This window comes from Labrus bergylta, chromosome 16, assembly GCF_963930695.1.
Source record: "Labrus bergylta chromosome 16, fLabBer1.1, whole genome shotgun sequence".
NCBI lineage: Eukaryota > Metazoa > Chordata > Actinopteri > Labriformes > Labridae > Labrus > Labrus bergylta.
Window position 1 is genome coordinate 26312777 of NC_089210.1, and position 15970 is coordinate 26328746.

Sequence of the window (15970 nt, forward strand, 5' to 3'; positions counted from 1 at the left end):
CAAGCTGAGCTACTATTTACTTCCGCTAGCTAGCTAAAAAATATATTTGTTGCTCTGAAATGATAGTTAAAAACCACATTACACAAGGGTAGTAATCTGGAAAGGTGGGAATAATTATGTGATTTACAAGTCAAACAAAAGACTTATATAGGTTGATATAGAAGTTTAGTAAGGTGCTGAAACTGCAAAAAAAGGATTGAACTGTTGTAGCTTATATTAAACAGCCAAATCTGATTCCACTGACAGAATTCTGACTCCTGTTGAGGCCTACAATGATATATATTGGACCTAAAACTGGATTAATGCTGTTTATTAACGACTATGGAGTAAACACGTTTCTAAAAATCTTACAACATGTTGTTAGATTACACTCTAACATTACATAATTCTAACATTTCACCAAATTTCTTCATTACATCAGTAAGCTGCGCATAATTGGAGTCTTTACATTTCTGAAGTTTTATTGGTGCTACTGGGCTGAGCTACCAAACAATTCTTAATGGCTGCTGCAATCTTTTCTGGAGCTAATGGTTTTGAGATTGGTTTTTCTTTTTAAAGAAATTCACATATACTTGACAAAGGACCAATTATTCCCACAGTACCATAAAAAGTCATCCATTTGCAGATTCATCTTTGGACTAATGAGCCAAACTGACATCATCACCGAACATGATTAATTTACCCACCATTACATACAAAAATAAAACTTTCATGAACAGTTATGACACTACAACTTTTCTGGAATGTTACCTCTTTCTGAGGTCCAGAAACCATATTATATTGGCCTGTTTCCCAAAAGTATCAGGGTGGTATAAAACAAACTTTTTTGATCATGTGTCTCAACCATGTTGGACTTTAATGCTTTAGAGAGTGACATGTTCTTGTAAAAACAGACAATCTCATTTCAAATTCCATTTTGTATCTTGAGCTTTCAACTCCTTGTCATGACATTCATTAGCATTGGGTTAAAGGTGCATAAGTCCAACGGCCTTTTGTCTACAGAACACATATAGAAACATAATCACTGACTGACTGGTTATGTTTCTGTTATTTTAGCCAAGGTTAATGATCAGATTTTATAAATATCTTGTTTTATTATGTGTTTATAGCAATGTGATATCAAAAGGCGTATGCAGTGACCACTCAAACCTTCAAATGAATCACTTCAAGATAGGAATCAAGCATTTGGGAGGGGCGAAAAAATAAAATTTCAATAATATTGTGAAAGAGTTGCAATTTAGCTAGATTTAGAAAAACTATCATGGTTTGTGGTTAAATAAGTACTAAAAAAAATAGTAGCTATAGAAGTTATAGAACTTGAGAATAGCGTCTTTATGCTAATATCGACTTTTGGATTCATATGAGAATTAAACATATTAGAGATGCTGTTGGCAAAGAGGCCATGTTCTAAATAAGACTGAAAGTGTTAGCCATTGTAGAAACCCCTACTTTCTGCTACTTTCCAAACTGGCTGGAACAAGACCAAATAATCTTCAAGACTTCTACAATGGCCGACTGAGCATTTCAAATGATCTGTAGGTTTTCAGTTTAGCTCAGTAATAATTCAACAACATAAAACTTTACACAAGGGCAAGAAAATGATACACCAAAACACATCACTTAAGCAAAAAAAGACACATCACTGCAAAGCTCACCCAGCAAAGCTAACATGCAAGGACACCAAGAACACAGAGCTTAGAGTGACATGCTAACATTTCTCTTGTCTCACATACACACACAGACATACACACACACACACACACACACACACACACACACACACACACACACACATATATATTCTGCTGAAGTCCTTGGAGGGCAATTCAGTCCTCTGATCTAACAAATCTTTGGATGCTAATTAAGAGATCAGGAGACATAGAGGTCACAAACATTCTGTAATCAGAAGTCAGAGGTTAAACAGAGGACTGCAGCCAACCAGGACAAGGCTTAAATCCAGACCAAGAGATGAGAGTGGAACATCTCAGCTGGTGTGTCCAGCACATTAACAGACCAGACCTTGGCCAAATGTCAACGGGTTTGACTTTTGTTTAATCCCACTTCCTTCAGACCGGAGGGGTTCACTAAATCATTCATTTCATTATTTCTAGTTTATTTCACTCTGGTGCTGCTTGTGTTTGTCTGGACGACAAACTACAATTCTTCCGCAACAGTGTGGGATTACACAAGCTGGAGTGTTGGTGAAGGCTGTTTGACCCAGGTGTGGTACACACAACGGAAAGGAAAAAAAGTAAGGAAATATAGTGCAACACAAAAACACAAAACATAAAACAAAATGTCACACCAACACAGAACCACACATAGTTGAGGAAACACAACACAAAGGAGCAAAAACAGTGCACAAAAAACAACAGTGAGGTACACATTCTTACATGGAGAAGTCTCGCTTCTTTCTTTTCTCCTCCATATCATCATCACACTTTTCTGTCTTCCCCAAACTTTTCCTCCTTCATTTCCTCCCTCTGACGCAGCTCAGCTGACAGTCGACACTCATTTCATCCCACATTTCATCCCCCCCACACCATCTACAGTCTTTTTCGTTCTTTGAAATGTCCATTCCTGTCTTCCTCCTTGGTGAAATCCAGTGTTTTGCCAACCTTTTTTTCAGGTGGGAAGGTGCTCCACTTTCACTCAATTTCCTTTTTTTGGTTTATGCTATGGGAGACTTCTGGGTTGGGGGGGTTGGATGGTGGGTTGGGGGGTATAACGTCTCACAGAAAGCAGGACAAAATTATTAAGAAAGGGGTGAAAGTGGTGGGACTACACAAGGAGAAGACAGGAAGCACAGTTGGACGAGGAATACGAAACAGCATTTTTGGAAAACAAAACAACAGTAATAAAAACAGCACAGAAGCTAGGAAATGCTCTTTTTTTTCTTTCCCTGCCTTTTGCGGACATACAGTACATCTTTGAGGAAACATGGGTGGATAGGAGAGATTGAAGAAGAGATACCTGAGTTGTGAATGGATAAAAAGGAAAAAAATGTTGGCAACAAGGGGAAAAGCATGAGAGGAAGCAGAAATTTGGATTCAAAACTAATTTCAAGGGATGCCTCAGCCATGCAGTGTCTCACAAGGAAGTCAATGCAAATTCATAATAATGATGATTTGACAATTTGATTAATTGCAGAATAATTTTCCAAAAATGAACCTGTATAATATTTTGTATAATATTGTGAAAGCAAAATAATCACACAAACATTTTTAATTAAGGATTCTGCAGAACCTTAACTTGTCTGATAGCAGTTATATTGAGTTTGTTTTAATGAGAAGTGTTCGTCTTTTTCTATTCAATCTCAGCCTTTTTTAAAAATCTGGTTACACTATATGCATGGTTAAGGTAAAAAAAAAAGGTAATTTTTATGGAAAATAAGCACCAACTTTAAATTTGAGCCAAAGAGTTAAACACCCATCTGCAACCAGACTCCCACACCCCTCAGCCTGAATTTATGGTCGTTAACATTTAAAGGTTGGTTGCTTCAGAGTGTGATGCCATTCATGTTGTTTGTGGACTTGACCTAACAGCAGGACTGTCATCAAACGTTAACATGGACAATGTTTAAGAAGCCCAAATAAAACATGGGTAAAAGGTATCAACCTCTGCAGGTGGTTTTTCCAAATTAAGGGAAGGCTTATACTCTCTGTAAATCCCTGTGTTTACTAACATTGAGTATTTCAAATCAAGTTACACTCAATTAAGGTTTGTTCAAACTTACATGGTCAGCTGGGTTAGGGTGGGTTTGATGAAAGGGGGCCTACAGGTCAGATTGGCCAAAGGTGGCCTAGCAAATTAATCCAGCCCTGATCTTCCTCCTCTGTGAGAGGCTGCATTGAAATATTGCTTTTTCACATTGCAGAGGCATCCTTCCTCTCAACTCACAAGGCCTGTGTAGAGAACAGGGCAGGACAGGACAGAAGGCAATGCAATGCGACATGAACAGATTGAAGTCACAAACAGATGATGAAGAAGCAGACTCGTGAAATAATGGACAGGGGGACTTTTGGTAAGGAGGTATATTGGGAGAAGAAGGGTCTCTCCTCTCTCTTGCAGAAGAGGAGTTGAGACAGTGATGGAAGCAGCTGGATTTTTTTAAGCATTAGTTCACAGTTACTGCTTCTTTTTGCATATATCTGATAAGCACGGGGCTTTCAGAACAATTCTCTGTGAAAAGAGAAGCAAAAGAAAGAAGAAAAATCATAAGCTACGATTGTTAATATGTTTCTGTTATCATAAGTCTCTCAAGATCGATAAGAAAGCAGCTATACAAGACCAACTAGAAACTAAGCCCCTGCCCGTCCTGCAAAAATAAACTCTCCCACCCCCACCCAGCCCTGTTACAGTACCTAACGTGGTCCTTATCGACCAATAGCATCCTAGCATTTTGGCATGCATAATGTCAGCCTGTTCTACCTCTTGCATTCAAAGAGGTTAAGCTCTTTTGTCCTGCATGCTTTGTTAGTGCATATGTATGCATCTTAAAACACATTCATACACACTCTTAGTCTAAATATTATATACACATTCGTTATGATCAAGACTAAAATCTTATCAAACTTCCTCACATTATTAGTCATATCAGTATCATTATTGCTTTGCGATGGAATCCCCATGCAGATTACTCTAAAACACAAACTTTACATATGTACATCATCATGACAAAGGACACAAATCTCAGTGGCCTTGAGGAAATGACAGACTAAAAAGGAGTGGACTTTGGGAAGTGAAAGGAGGATAGGCAGAGGGTGATATGGTAGGAAACAATAGACAGGTTCAGAAGAGAGACTGGCATTTGTGTTTACATATTTGCATGTGTTTGTGTGTGTGTGTGTGTGTGTGTGTGTGTGTGTGTGTGTGTGTGTGTGTGTGTGTGTGTGTGTGTGTGTGTGTGTGTGTGTGTTCATCTGTCTGATGTGCATTTGGGATAGCAAATCTAATCCTGAGCATGAGCTGAATTCAAAACTTCAAAATTATGAATCAGGATTCAGTTGGACTTCTGATGCCCCGCTCGAACAAGAGGTGAAACAGGAAACCCTGCAGAGCCATTAATAAGGCTCAGTTAAGGTGAAGGGAATAGCTTAACATTTCAGACAAAAAGGGTATTCATGTTCTTTTTGAGAGCAAGATGAGGTATTGGTGTGAACTCAGTCCTCTGCAGTGCAGAGCTAGAGTTAGGAGTCATTAGGATGATTGTTTGCCGTACAGATTGAAAACTAAAGTGAAAGTTACACCACCACCTCTAAAGTGTACTAATTAAGATGTCGATCTATTTTCTGTATATAAGAAGTGGATTGGCCTCAAGGTTCCAAAAGACAAACCAGTACCACAGTGCCTTAAATCTGCATTCAAGCTACCACCAAAAGGGGGCGACACCACTACTTGTAAAGAGAAACCTCATTGTATGCAAGTCAATAGGAAAATGACCCAACATTTCACTCAGTTAGTTATTCTACACAAAAAAATTCCAAATTAGTTTTTGGACTCAATTGCTCTCTTTTAAAGTAGCAAGATAATCTTTCAGTAGGTTTAGGTTTATTATAGAATAAAATAGACATAAAGTAGTGCAGGCTTTATGGTGTAGCTTCTTTGTGACTATTAAGCAGCAACCATGTCAAACGGATTTTGTGTGTTTGGTGGTACTAAATGACTCTCAGAAGTCTGATTTTAATCTTTTTGGTGGGTGAAATAAGTTTAAACTTCGCTTTTTGTAAGTCAAAATAAGCATCCAAGTCAGTATCACAGACGCTGTAAAGGACAGTTCAGATGCGCCTTGCTGAATGAAGATGATGAAAGGTAAAAAAGAACAAACCTTTGAGGTGTTGGTGTAAGCTTTAATTTAATGCCAGGCATTTGCGCTCTGGCTTAAGGTCCAAATACACCGCACAGGCATTGAATTGATATGTTTCCTCATCTTACTCTCGGCAGAAAAAGGAATCACAGTATGTGTTTTTTTTTTTTTCCCAATTTGGGAAACCTTTCCGTTCATTTGGTGCTCTCACCTTCCAACACTGCAGCCTGAATGCAAAAACAAGTGACAGATAGGAGATGCTTTCAGAGCTCTGAAACATTAATCTGAGAAAGTAAATCCTCGGCTGTTTTTTTCTTCTACAATTAGCATATTTGTACTATCTGTCTCTTGACACATTTATTCTTAAACTAAACTAAGTCAGTCTTTACTAAGTTGGAAGTGATGGGAATCTATAATAATACAAAAGGAATGATTTCAAGGTAACTGACATCCTTTTTTTTTCTGTGAATTTTTCATTCTGGCGGAAGAAAAAGAAGGTGAGAGCTATAGAGATAATTACAGGACATTAAAACCGAAATGAAACTTAACCAAAGACACATCAGTACTGTCTACAACAATTAAGAAGTGTGACATTGTTACATGACATTGCTGCAACATCAGAAAATATCAGTTTAAATGTTTTCATTAAAAAACAACCTTTAAATTTTGTGGAGAATAAATTAAATAAGTACAGACAGAAATACGCACACTGAAAGGATGACATCATCACATATAGATTCTTTATAGGTAAACAGGAAAACTAAACTGAAGATTTTTTTACTCTCAAGAAACAAAAAGAAAAGTCATTTTTTCCATCAAATCATATTTGTGCATCCTAGTTCAAAGGTAGATGCAGGTCTAGGCACACACACACGTACACACTGACACACAAATATCCTCAGCACACTCGTTCAGTGTGCTGCTGATTCAACATAACATGTCTTAACAGAAATAGGCAGATCCCACAACTGCTGTCTCATTTATCTACATTGCATATTTCTAGGTTTGTATGCTGTCTGTTGTTCATGTTCTCTCTCCTCTTCTTCCCATTTGGCTTTTTGTTGTCCAGTCTTCTTCTACCAGGGGCTGTCACTCCAGTAGCCGTTCATGGGGCCTCCTACTGCTCAGCCGCAGCCAAAACAAAGAAGAAATGGAGGGACAGAAGAGGGGGGGGGGGGGGGGGGGGGGGTTGTTCAGGAGGGGCAAAAAGAAGGGAAAGAAAGAGAAGCCAAAAAGGGAGAAAACTAAAAATATTGCCATTGGCCGCTGAGTCACACTGGATTCAGTGTAAGTAGTAACGCTGTAGGTGATAGTGGTGATGGTGATGATGGTGGATGAAGTCAGACTTGAGTAAAACTCTAGCATTCACACTCTGGTTGGGTTATAATGTGAACTTCCTCGAAAAAGTAGAAAGCCAATCAATCTGCCACCTAAAGGAAGCTGTTTTCAGAAACACAGTGATTTACTTTCTTTCTAAAGATCATGTTTAAAGGTGAATATCAGTCTCTTATCGATGAATTAACACAGAGGTGACGTCCAGATGTAGGTAGCCTATCTTAGCATGAAGAAGTGCAAGCAGTAGCCCAGGTTTACAAATGAGAACAAGGCTAGCTGCTTCGCCCTGTTTCCAGTCTTCATGTAAAGCTTGGCTTACCTCACCTGACTCTTAGCTCAGTTCTCAGTGCACATCTCACTCTCGAAAATAGAGCAGATAAGGTCATTTGTACTGTTCCTTTACACCTTGACTTGTGATTGCACAAAGCACAAAAAAAATCCCTGTCTTCCGGCTTCGCAGCTCAGCCTTTTGCTGAGATCCGTGGTGAGAGATAATGGAGGGCAGGTAAGGAGCGATGCTAGCAGAGTGATGACGTGTGGTAAAGATCCGACCCTACTGACAACAGGTCCTGGTTCAGGTTCAAGCAAAATAAAAATGAGTTTCCTTTTCATGTAACAGGTTTTGTCCAGCTGTTCAACAAAACATGTTTTACGCAGCAGCTCTTCAGTGTAAGTCAAGAGACAGCTAAGTCTGTATAAGTTTGAGACCTTCCCCCCTAGCATCCCTCAATCCTCTTTGACAGTGATTCCCAACCTTTTTAGCTTGTAATTCCTTCTAACCCTATACTTAACATTTACTTAACAGTACATTCTCGAATCAAAACATTGAGGACACAGTCCTCTTTATATATTCTGGATTTATTTTACATTGATCAAACTTGGGGTAGCGATTACATTCTTCAAACACTTTGAAATAAAAGTCCTTAATATACTCTCATTCCTGTATTTCGTGGAATTATTTATACCAGGGCTTATATAATGATTAAAATTTATATAATAATTAAAATTTTAACTGCAATTAATTGCTAGATTAAAACATTGATCATGATTAAAAGCGTTGCAAATTTGAGATTAATTGCAAATTCTATTATTAATTAATAAATACAAATATTTTATTTTTAGTGTCTTGTCAAAATAACTTTTGTTAAACTAATTACCTCAACATCTCAAATAATATCAAGTCAAGTGTGACACCATAAAAAAAAAAAGTTCCTTATTATTGGTGTGTAGGATAACCTCTTAAAAAACACATATTTTCATTATAATGGATATTTTAAATCAAACTTTTGAATATAACATTTTAAAGTTCATGTTATTTACAGTTTCAGTGCATGGAACATTAAATCAAAATTTCTTTGCTGATTTAGCATAAAATTTCATGTGTGACCCTTTTGGTTGGAAAGCTAGGAACCACTCTCTTCTGCGTTCCATCCTGAGCTGACAGAAACATTCTTTACACTGCTTCTCAAGTGTTTGAGAAATTACTCCTGCATGTCATCCAATGAGCATTGTTAGGATTAGCATTTGGCGTCTTAAGCTTGAGGAGGAAGCAGCAGAAAGAGGGGACGCTACTGCTTTAATAAGATGTTTACGGAGTTGATGTACAACTACAATCTCATTGAAAACGATGTCTCACTGCATTAAAGGGATGTGCAGAGGACCAACTACGTGTCCCTTCAAATGAATATGTGTGCAAGTTTGCACATGTGTGTTTATAATTTAAAAGAAATACAAACAATAGAACATCTACTGCCTACATAGCGGGTTTTTTTTTTTTTTTAAAGGTGCAGAGGTGCTACGCTTTGGGTATTTTCTCTTCAAAGATATGCGTTTGATTTAAGTGTATAAAAACTTTTTCTTTACAATCATTTTGAAGCTACTGTGTATGTTCTTGTTCTGGAGATTCTCAATAAAAGCATGCATGCTGCAGCGTGATGTTAGTGTCTGTGTGTGTGTGTGTGTGTGTGTGTGTGTGCGTGTGCGTGTGCGTGTGCGTGTGCGTGTGCGTGTGTGTGTGTGTGTGAGTGTGACGCTTAATATTAGAAAAGTCTCTTATTTATAGCTACTCTTAAGTACCACTCTTAAAGTATTGAAGTGCAAGTGCAGTTGAGAAACAGGCAAGAAGTAGCACAGCTATAGCTAGGAGTAATCTAACTCAACTATCATTTCAGTCTAAACTAGACTCTATCCTTGTTAGTAAGGCAGATGTTTAGGTGTGGGTTAAAGTGTGTGTGTGTGTGTGTGTGTGTGTGTGTGTGTGTGTGTGTGTTTGTGTGTGTGTGTGTGTTTGTGTTTTTACACTTGCCAAAGCAGCTTTCATAAGCAAGGTTTGGATATTAAATGGTTCTTAAAATAGGTGCCTAGAGTCTCTCTTGGTTTGCTGTTGTGTCTTTGCGTAATGGTGATGAAAGAGCAGCCAGGATGAACCAAATGTCCATGAGACCTTTTGTCCATTTTTAAGCTTTTGTTTCTTTTGCGTGTTCCCCATGGAAAAATAAAAATAAAAAATGAAAAAAAACCTTTAATATTTTGTTGTTGCTGTTGTTGACATTTTGTCATGTTTTCCTGTCAGCTATGCTACAAGATAGAGGGAATAGGGGAGTGGCATCGCCTGAGTCCAGGTGGTTCGAAGGGTTCAAAGGTGGAGTTGGTGATGGGGGTTAGGCGCAGTGGGGCGCCCGTCAACCCGGAGATATTATTGAGGCTGCGCGACTTCTCATAACCCGTGGCTAAACGAAGATGACAAGCACAGGTAAGGGCAAAGGTTAGAGGAGGATTAGGCAATATTGATATTGAACGGTGTAAAACGTTGTAATGAAGGCGATGTGTGTTGATGGATGGAAATGCAATGTTTCATGGCAGAAAGTAATATGATAAATTCATTTATGTTATGTTATGACAGCATTGCACATCAGAAATAGCAAATATAAACAATTTGTTACAGTTACAAGCATTTGTAAATGAAACAAAGTTGAAAAAGATAAATAACTCAAAACAAAACCAGCCCAAAGCAAAAATATTTTAGACCAAAAGAGGAAGTTAGAAAAAGACAGACAGACAGATGGATGGATAGAGGGACAAACAGAAAGACAGACAGACAAAAAGAGACAGGACAAAACAAGAATATTGGTTATGAAAATAAGCTATTAGTTGCCACAATAGCCCTTAGACACCTAGGTATGGTGCTAGTTCAGCACCGCCATGAGCTGTGTAAGGTAGGGAGGATGCATTAGTCCAGTGTATGTACACATACTGTATTGAAGTGAAATTATTCAACAAAATTTGTGTTCTTGTACATTCACTGGACTTGCTGCTCTGAGATTCCCAAAAAGTACATACTTAGTCCAGGAAACTGGACTTAGTGCTTTGATGATTTTTTGGGAAACTCAGAGAAACTCATGGATAAATCATCTGGAGCTGAGCACAGCTAGAAAGACACACAATGCATGTAAACATTTGAATCTTAAAACATCTCCGCATTGAAGACATTTGACCTCAGAATCCAGGTCTTTTAGAGACAACAGGCTGCTGTTATCAGGGAAACAGTCACTGAGACTGACAGAAAGACAGACAAATTGACAGAAGACAAACCCCTCCTTAAAGTTGGGCTAGAGTAGCCTATGTGTTTCTCTTCATTTACAGGGTAAAATGTAAGTTCAATAAGTTGACATTTTAAAGCTGCAGCCATGCTAGCAGCTCTTTGAAGCTAATGTTATGGCCAAAGCAGCACTTTGTCCCAACTTCTTTTAATCAGCATTCTCATGCCACCATAACTGCTCAGTTTAGGACTTTTGCATTCACATTTGTGAATTAAGTCAAAAGAAAGATTAAGAGGCTAAGGCTGATTGTAAATGAATAATTACTTATTAATTAGTTGTTGTTTTTTTCGTTTATTTGACAAGCAGCTTAAATTAGCAGAAAGTGGCAGAGTAAAGCCTGGCGTACACTGTACGGCTGAATTGTTTTTGATGAACGACCTAAGCTCATGATTTATGTACTCACATTGAACAAACAGATTGTCCGACATGACCTGAGCGCTCACACTGTACGAGTTAACACGGGGCAGCGCATGAGTCAGTAGATACTGTATATGTGTATTTCAGTTGTCTCATATGCACGGCTCAAATACACACACCAGCAAAATCACTCACACACACACACACACACACTCAGCATCACCCATAAACACAATAGTAGCTTAGTCCTAAAAAATATTCCCTGTCATCTGGAGGTCAGCAGAAATTATTATTATTAAACTATTATTAAAGGAAGGTTAAGACATGTTAAACAGGCATGCCTGCTGTTGCCACAGCGATTCAGACATTGTCTGTCAGAGGCACAATCAGGATATAAAAGTCCAGAAGTAAGGGAAGCGTGCAGCTGTACCACCAGAATGGTCTTTATCGGCTTAAAATCATACAGTGTACGCTCAGTTTAAGGTGGTGTTTCAACATGTTGGGTTTGCACTTGGACACTAGTTGTCGTGTTAAACACTGAGAAAGCACATACAATTCTCTGGAAGGAGTTGTGGCAGCAGGTTAGGGCTGGGATAATGGAGCAACTTTGCATATTGCTGTACAAACATTGCAGAGAGACTATACTGAAGGTTCATCGCCCTGACTGTGACTATTTAAGTACAATGCTTAACAAAACACACAGAGGTTTGGTAAAGCTGTTAAAACAAAGTATACTCTGTCAGCCGGATGCAACGACCCCTTAACTGTATGATGTTGATGCAAAAAAGAATGTGAGACAACGGGTCAAAACTCCTTATTCCAGTTGACATATGATTGCAAGCGTGGACAGTAATGTTCACAATAAGATTTGATATGAGCCTGAAAGAGAAATAGATTGCGTCTGTTTGACTTTGACTTTAACGGGCAATGTGGTCATTGTGGACACTGTGCTGGCTACTGAATTTTTTAGAGGTTCCATTTGACATATATCGAGGTCATCTTAAAAAAGAAGAGCATAGCTACATGGTTTAACGCTGACACCCGCCATTAACTTAAAAAAATTCAAAAAGTTTTGTCTGGCAAGGTAGTCTAAAAATATATAGGAAGGCCCTATAAATGGTAGAACAGTCTATTAGTCCTCTTAAATGAAAGGACATCAGAACAACATATCGATTTATTTTTAGCACTGTTGCAAGGCTACGAATGTGCTCCACTTAGCCATGTCTCTATAGTTCTTAATAGTGACAACCTCATGAGCTTCTTTAACATATAAAGTTAGGTGTATAGTTATGTGTCCCAGACCCCATTACAACAAGACTGCTTTCGGAAGTCTTACCCATGATAAATACTACTTTCAATCAATCTATTTACCCTTTATCGCCTCAAGAAGAAAGTAGTGCTACTGTAAAACAAAGTGAATGGCTATGAATATTTATGTTATTATGATGTAAATATGTTTATAGGTTTGCATTGAACTATTTCCCATCCTTGTAAAAAGTTCATTTTAAAGTATGACTTGTTGGATAACCACTGTAATAGGTATAAGTTATATACCTATATAAGCTGTTGCTAAGAGCAGTATTAATACATCAAAATGTGTATAATATACTGTACGTGTATGCACAGCATTTAAATGCATGAATAATGTGTTGACATTTCAAAATAAACAGAAACTAAATTGGTCAGGGGCTGTCCACGGCTAATGCTCGTCACATGGGGGTGCACTGCATAGGGGGGAATGTTTAACCATCTGGACGACTGCTCATGCTGGCTTTGCTTTAGAGGAAAGCTGTGTTAAAGACAGTGCAACTGTTATCACATCTGTCCAGTCTGTGTATAAGAATAAATAACAGAACTTTTCTCCCAGCAGGTCACAAATATATATTTCAATAAATAGAATTGAACTCTGTCACTATGTCCTTTATGAATTACTAATTACTAGCTCCATAATCCCTGTTACAGATCATGTTGGACCTACTGGGAATCCTCAAGTGATGTTGATCATCTTGACAATAGGAATTCTTATAGTTACTGACACCATGTCACCATGGTCTCACTCAAATCTATCGCAGTATGGCACATCATTTTGTGGACCATATTATGAGATATGTGGAGATTGAGCTGATTAACAAATGAAGATTTCAGGAGGCATTCTAGATACTGGTCACCGTAGTGACATTTCAATGTGTATGTGTGTCTGTCTGTGTGTGTGTGTGTGTGTGTGTTCCATCAAATACTGAAGGTGATTGTGTCTCATTTTCTCAGATAAATGTATGCAAGTGTTCAACTGCATGTGCAAATACATGTTTATTGCAGAATACCATGAATTATTCATGCCACGTTCAGCTTCATAGGCTTAGTGCGTGCATGCTTGTGTGTTTTTTCTGCATGTTTACTTGTGTCGCAGCACATATTCTGCTGTGTTTAAATAGATGTGTTTGCAACATCAAGTCCTGTAACCATAGGCATAAATCAGCAGCACTGCACCATTAGCTGATTGGAACACACACACATACACATACACTGACACACACAAACACAATCACACACACATAAAAGCAGCAGCAGCTTTGGATTGATTGGGATCAATAACCTACATTTGGCAATGTACTGCAGAATTTATAGTGACCTGTAATGCCTGGTCTGACTGCTATCATCAGAGATCTTATGAATATGACTCATTTTAAGAACACAGGCCTGTTATCCCAACATAAAGAACATATGGGAGAAAACACATTTTTGATTGGCACTTATATGTCCTAGTGCATTAAATACATTCAATTTAAATATAGACGCCTCTTCTATGGCTCTCACAGTAGCCATAATGGTGGCAAATTTTCAATTCGTCCACTGTGGCCAATAATACTGTATCACCATGAAATGCACATTATTAAATGGCAATGGTAAATAGACATTTTGAAAACTATCTTAGAAGGATTTCATTATCTTAAAAAATGATCCTCTCAAAGCTTAAGTAAAATCTAAATTATTTCCAGAGAACGACCTAAATGGTGAAGGACTAGGAGGGAAGGGGCAATTCATAAAAAGTTTACTGTGAAGACTAGACTTGATACATGGTATACTATCTTTACTATATCTGTAACTCAGTTTGTCCAAATTCACACTGTTGTCCCTATACTCCTGAAGGGCTCCTCTTTACACATCTGGAAAGTGTGCCCTGATGTGCCAGGGTTCAGCTTAGGGCAGCCCCATCCCACTTCAACTGCTGATTCTTAAACTAGTAATGTTAAAATATTCTCTAGATATGCTATTCAAAACATTTTTACATTTTACTTTAGGTGGCCCTGTTTTATGATCAATGAGTAAGTCTCAGCTAAGGACCCCACTGCATTGTAGTTGCCGCTTTCTAAAACAACAAAAATGATTTCACTCTAACATCTGCCTATCACAGCTGGTGTTTGTCAATCGGTGCGTTTTACAATGAGGCATATTTTGTGGCGCATTTAAACATTTTCATCTGAACACGTCTCGTTGAGTCTACGTGTTGATGTGTTTGTACACCAGTTTATTATTGTGTTGGGCAGTAACATTGTTTTCTAATCAATAACGATGTATTATTCCTGTCTATTATATGGTGATGATCTTGGGATCTGCTCGAAAGGTGCCTCTTCCACAGCATATTTGGGAGCTGCCTTTATTTTTCCTGGACGGAAATTAGCTGGTGACTATTGGACGCAGTTAGAAGACATACTCTCTTATATCATGCTCCTGGCTGAACAGCATTGCCTCCAACATTTGAATTTTTTTTTCTACAGCCAATCACATGTTCAGAGTCATTTTGAACCATCATTCACTTCTGACAACTGTGAAGCCAATTTCTCACCACTAATTCCCTTTAGAAATCCAATAGACCTAACCCATTCACTAACCAGACTATACCCAAGCCACTAAGCTACTTAACTAGGGTTAGCTAGGTGTCTCATATTACGACTTAAATCGAAGCCTATCAGGCTGTAGCCGTTAAACTAGGATAGCTTCTTTACAGCTACCAACACGATAATAGCCTAATAATAGCGCTACGTTTTTAACAATTAAACATTGATTTCTGATGAAAACTCTTTGAAGCCAAAGCAAGCTAAGCGAGTGTAGCAGCGCATCTGTTAGCTGTGCTGTATTGTCGGATTGTTATACATACCTGCACTCAGTCAGACTTTAGTAACACAACGAAGGGGGAGAGACTGAGGCGGATAGCCTACGAATGGAATGGATACACCAGTGTTAAAATGAAATGAGGGAACATGGGGGTCAAGAGTTGATAGGAAAAGAGGAATAGGAAGAGGGAGAGAGGAAATATGTGGAGGGGGGACAGTTGATGGTAGTTATGACAAAACTGCGAAAATGAATGGGATGGCATGTGCCAACTGTGAGATCACATGAGATAAGAAACACCTGTTTCCTTTTCCATATATTTCTTTAAAGGATAACTGTCAATTAATGTACAATACTTATAAATACACAGATAATATGTAAATGTATATTGTAATTTTTTTAAATAGTTAGTCATTTGGTGTATTTGTTTTATAGAATACTGTTTTTTACGGTCCCAGCTGCACCCCTTCCCCCTGTGTGCAAATGACCACTGTTTTGGAGTGTCTGAGTGTGTCTTGGTGAATGTTTTCTCCAGGCCAGATACCATTCACCTGTGAAGTCTGCTGGAAAAGCTTGATTGGAACACAGCTGCAGGAGGCAATTAACCAATCAGAGGACAGACCTGCCGACACACTCCTTTAAGCAACGTGGTCAGCCAGCAGTGTAGTTAGTGTATAGTTATTTTCATTTATTTCACTATTTAGACTGAGCAATTAAAACACTTATTTAGAGTCCTTCTGTTTTACTATGTTTTTGATTTGAG

The 15970-nt window shown here is 38.3% G+C and overlaps 1 protein-coding gene across 3 annotated transcripts in view; it reads right to left on the minus strand.

Annotated features, from left to right (window-relative positions):
• LOC109991838 (potassium voltage-gated channel subfamily C member 1-like) overlaps positions 1 to 15970 on the minus strand; it is an 81174-nt gene that overhangs the window by 9706 nt on the left and 55498 nt on the right. Inside the window, exon 5 of one of the 3 annotated variants that reach the window (XM_065965118.1) lies at positions 2394 to 6926. The exons of 1 other annotated variant lie outside the window; for it this stretch is intronic. In XM_065965118.1, coding sequence (XP_065821190.1) covers positions 6883 to 6926 — 44 coding nt within the window. In that variant the 3' untranslated portion in view covers positions 2394 to 6882. Of the gene's footprint in view, positions 1 to 2393; positions 9871 to 15970 lie in introns of all 3 variants that reach the window. One more of the 3 variants, XM_020644246.3, reaches the window with a different exon arrangement.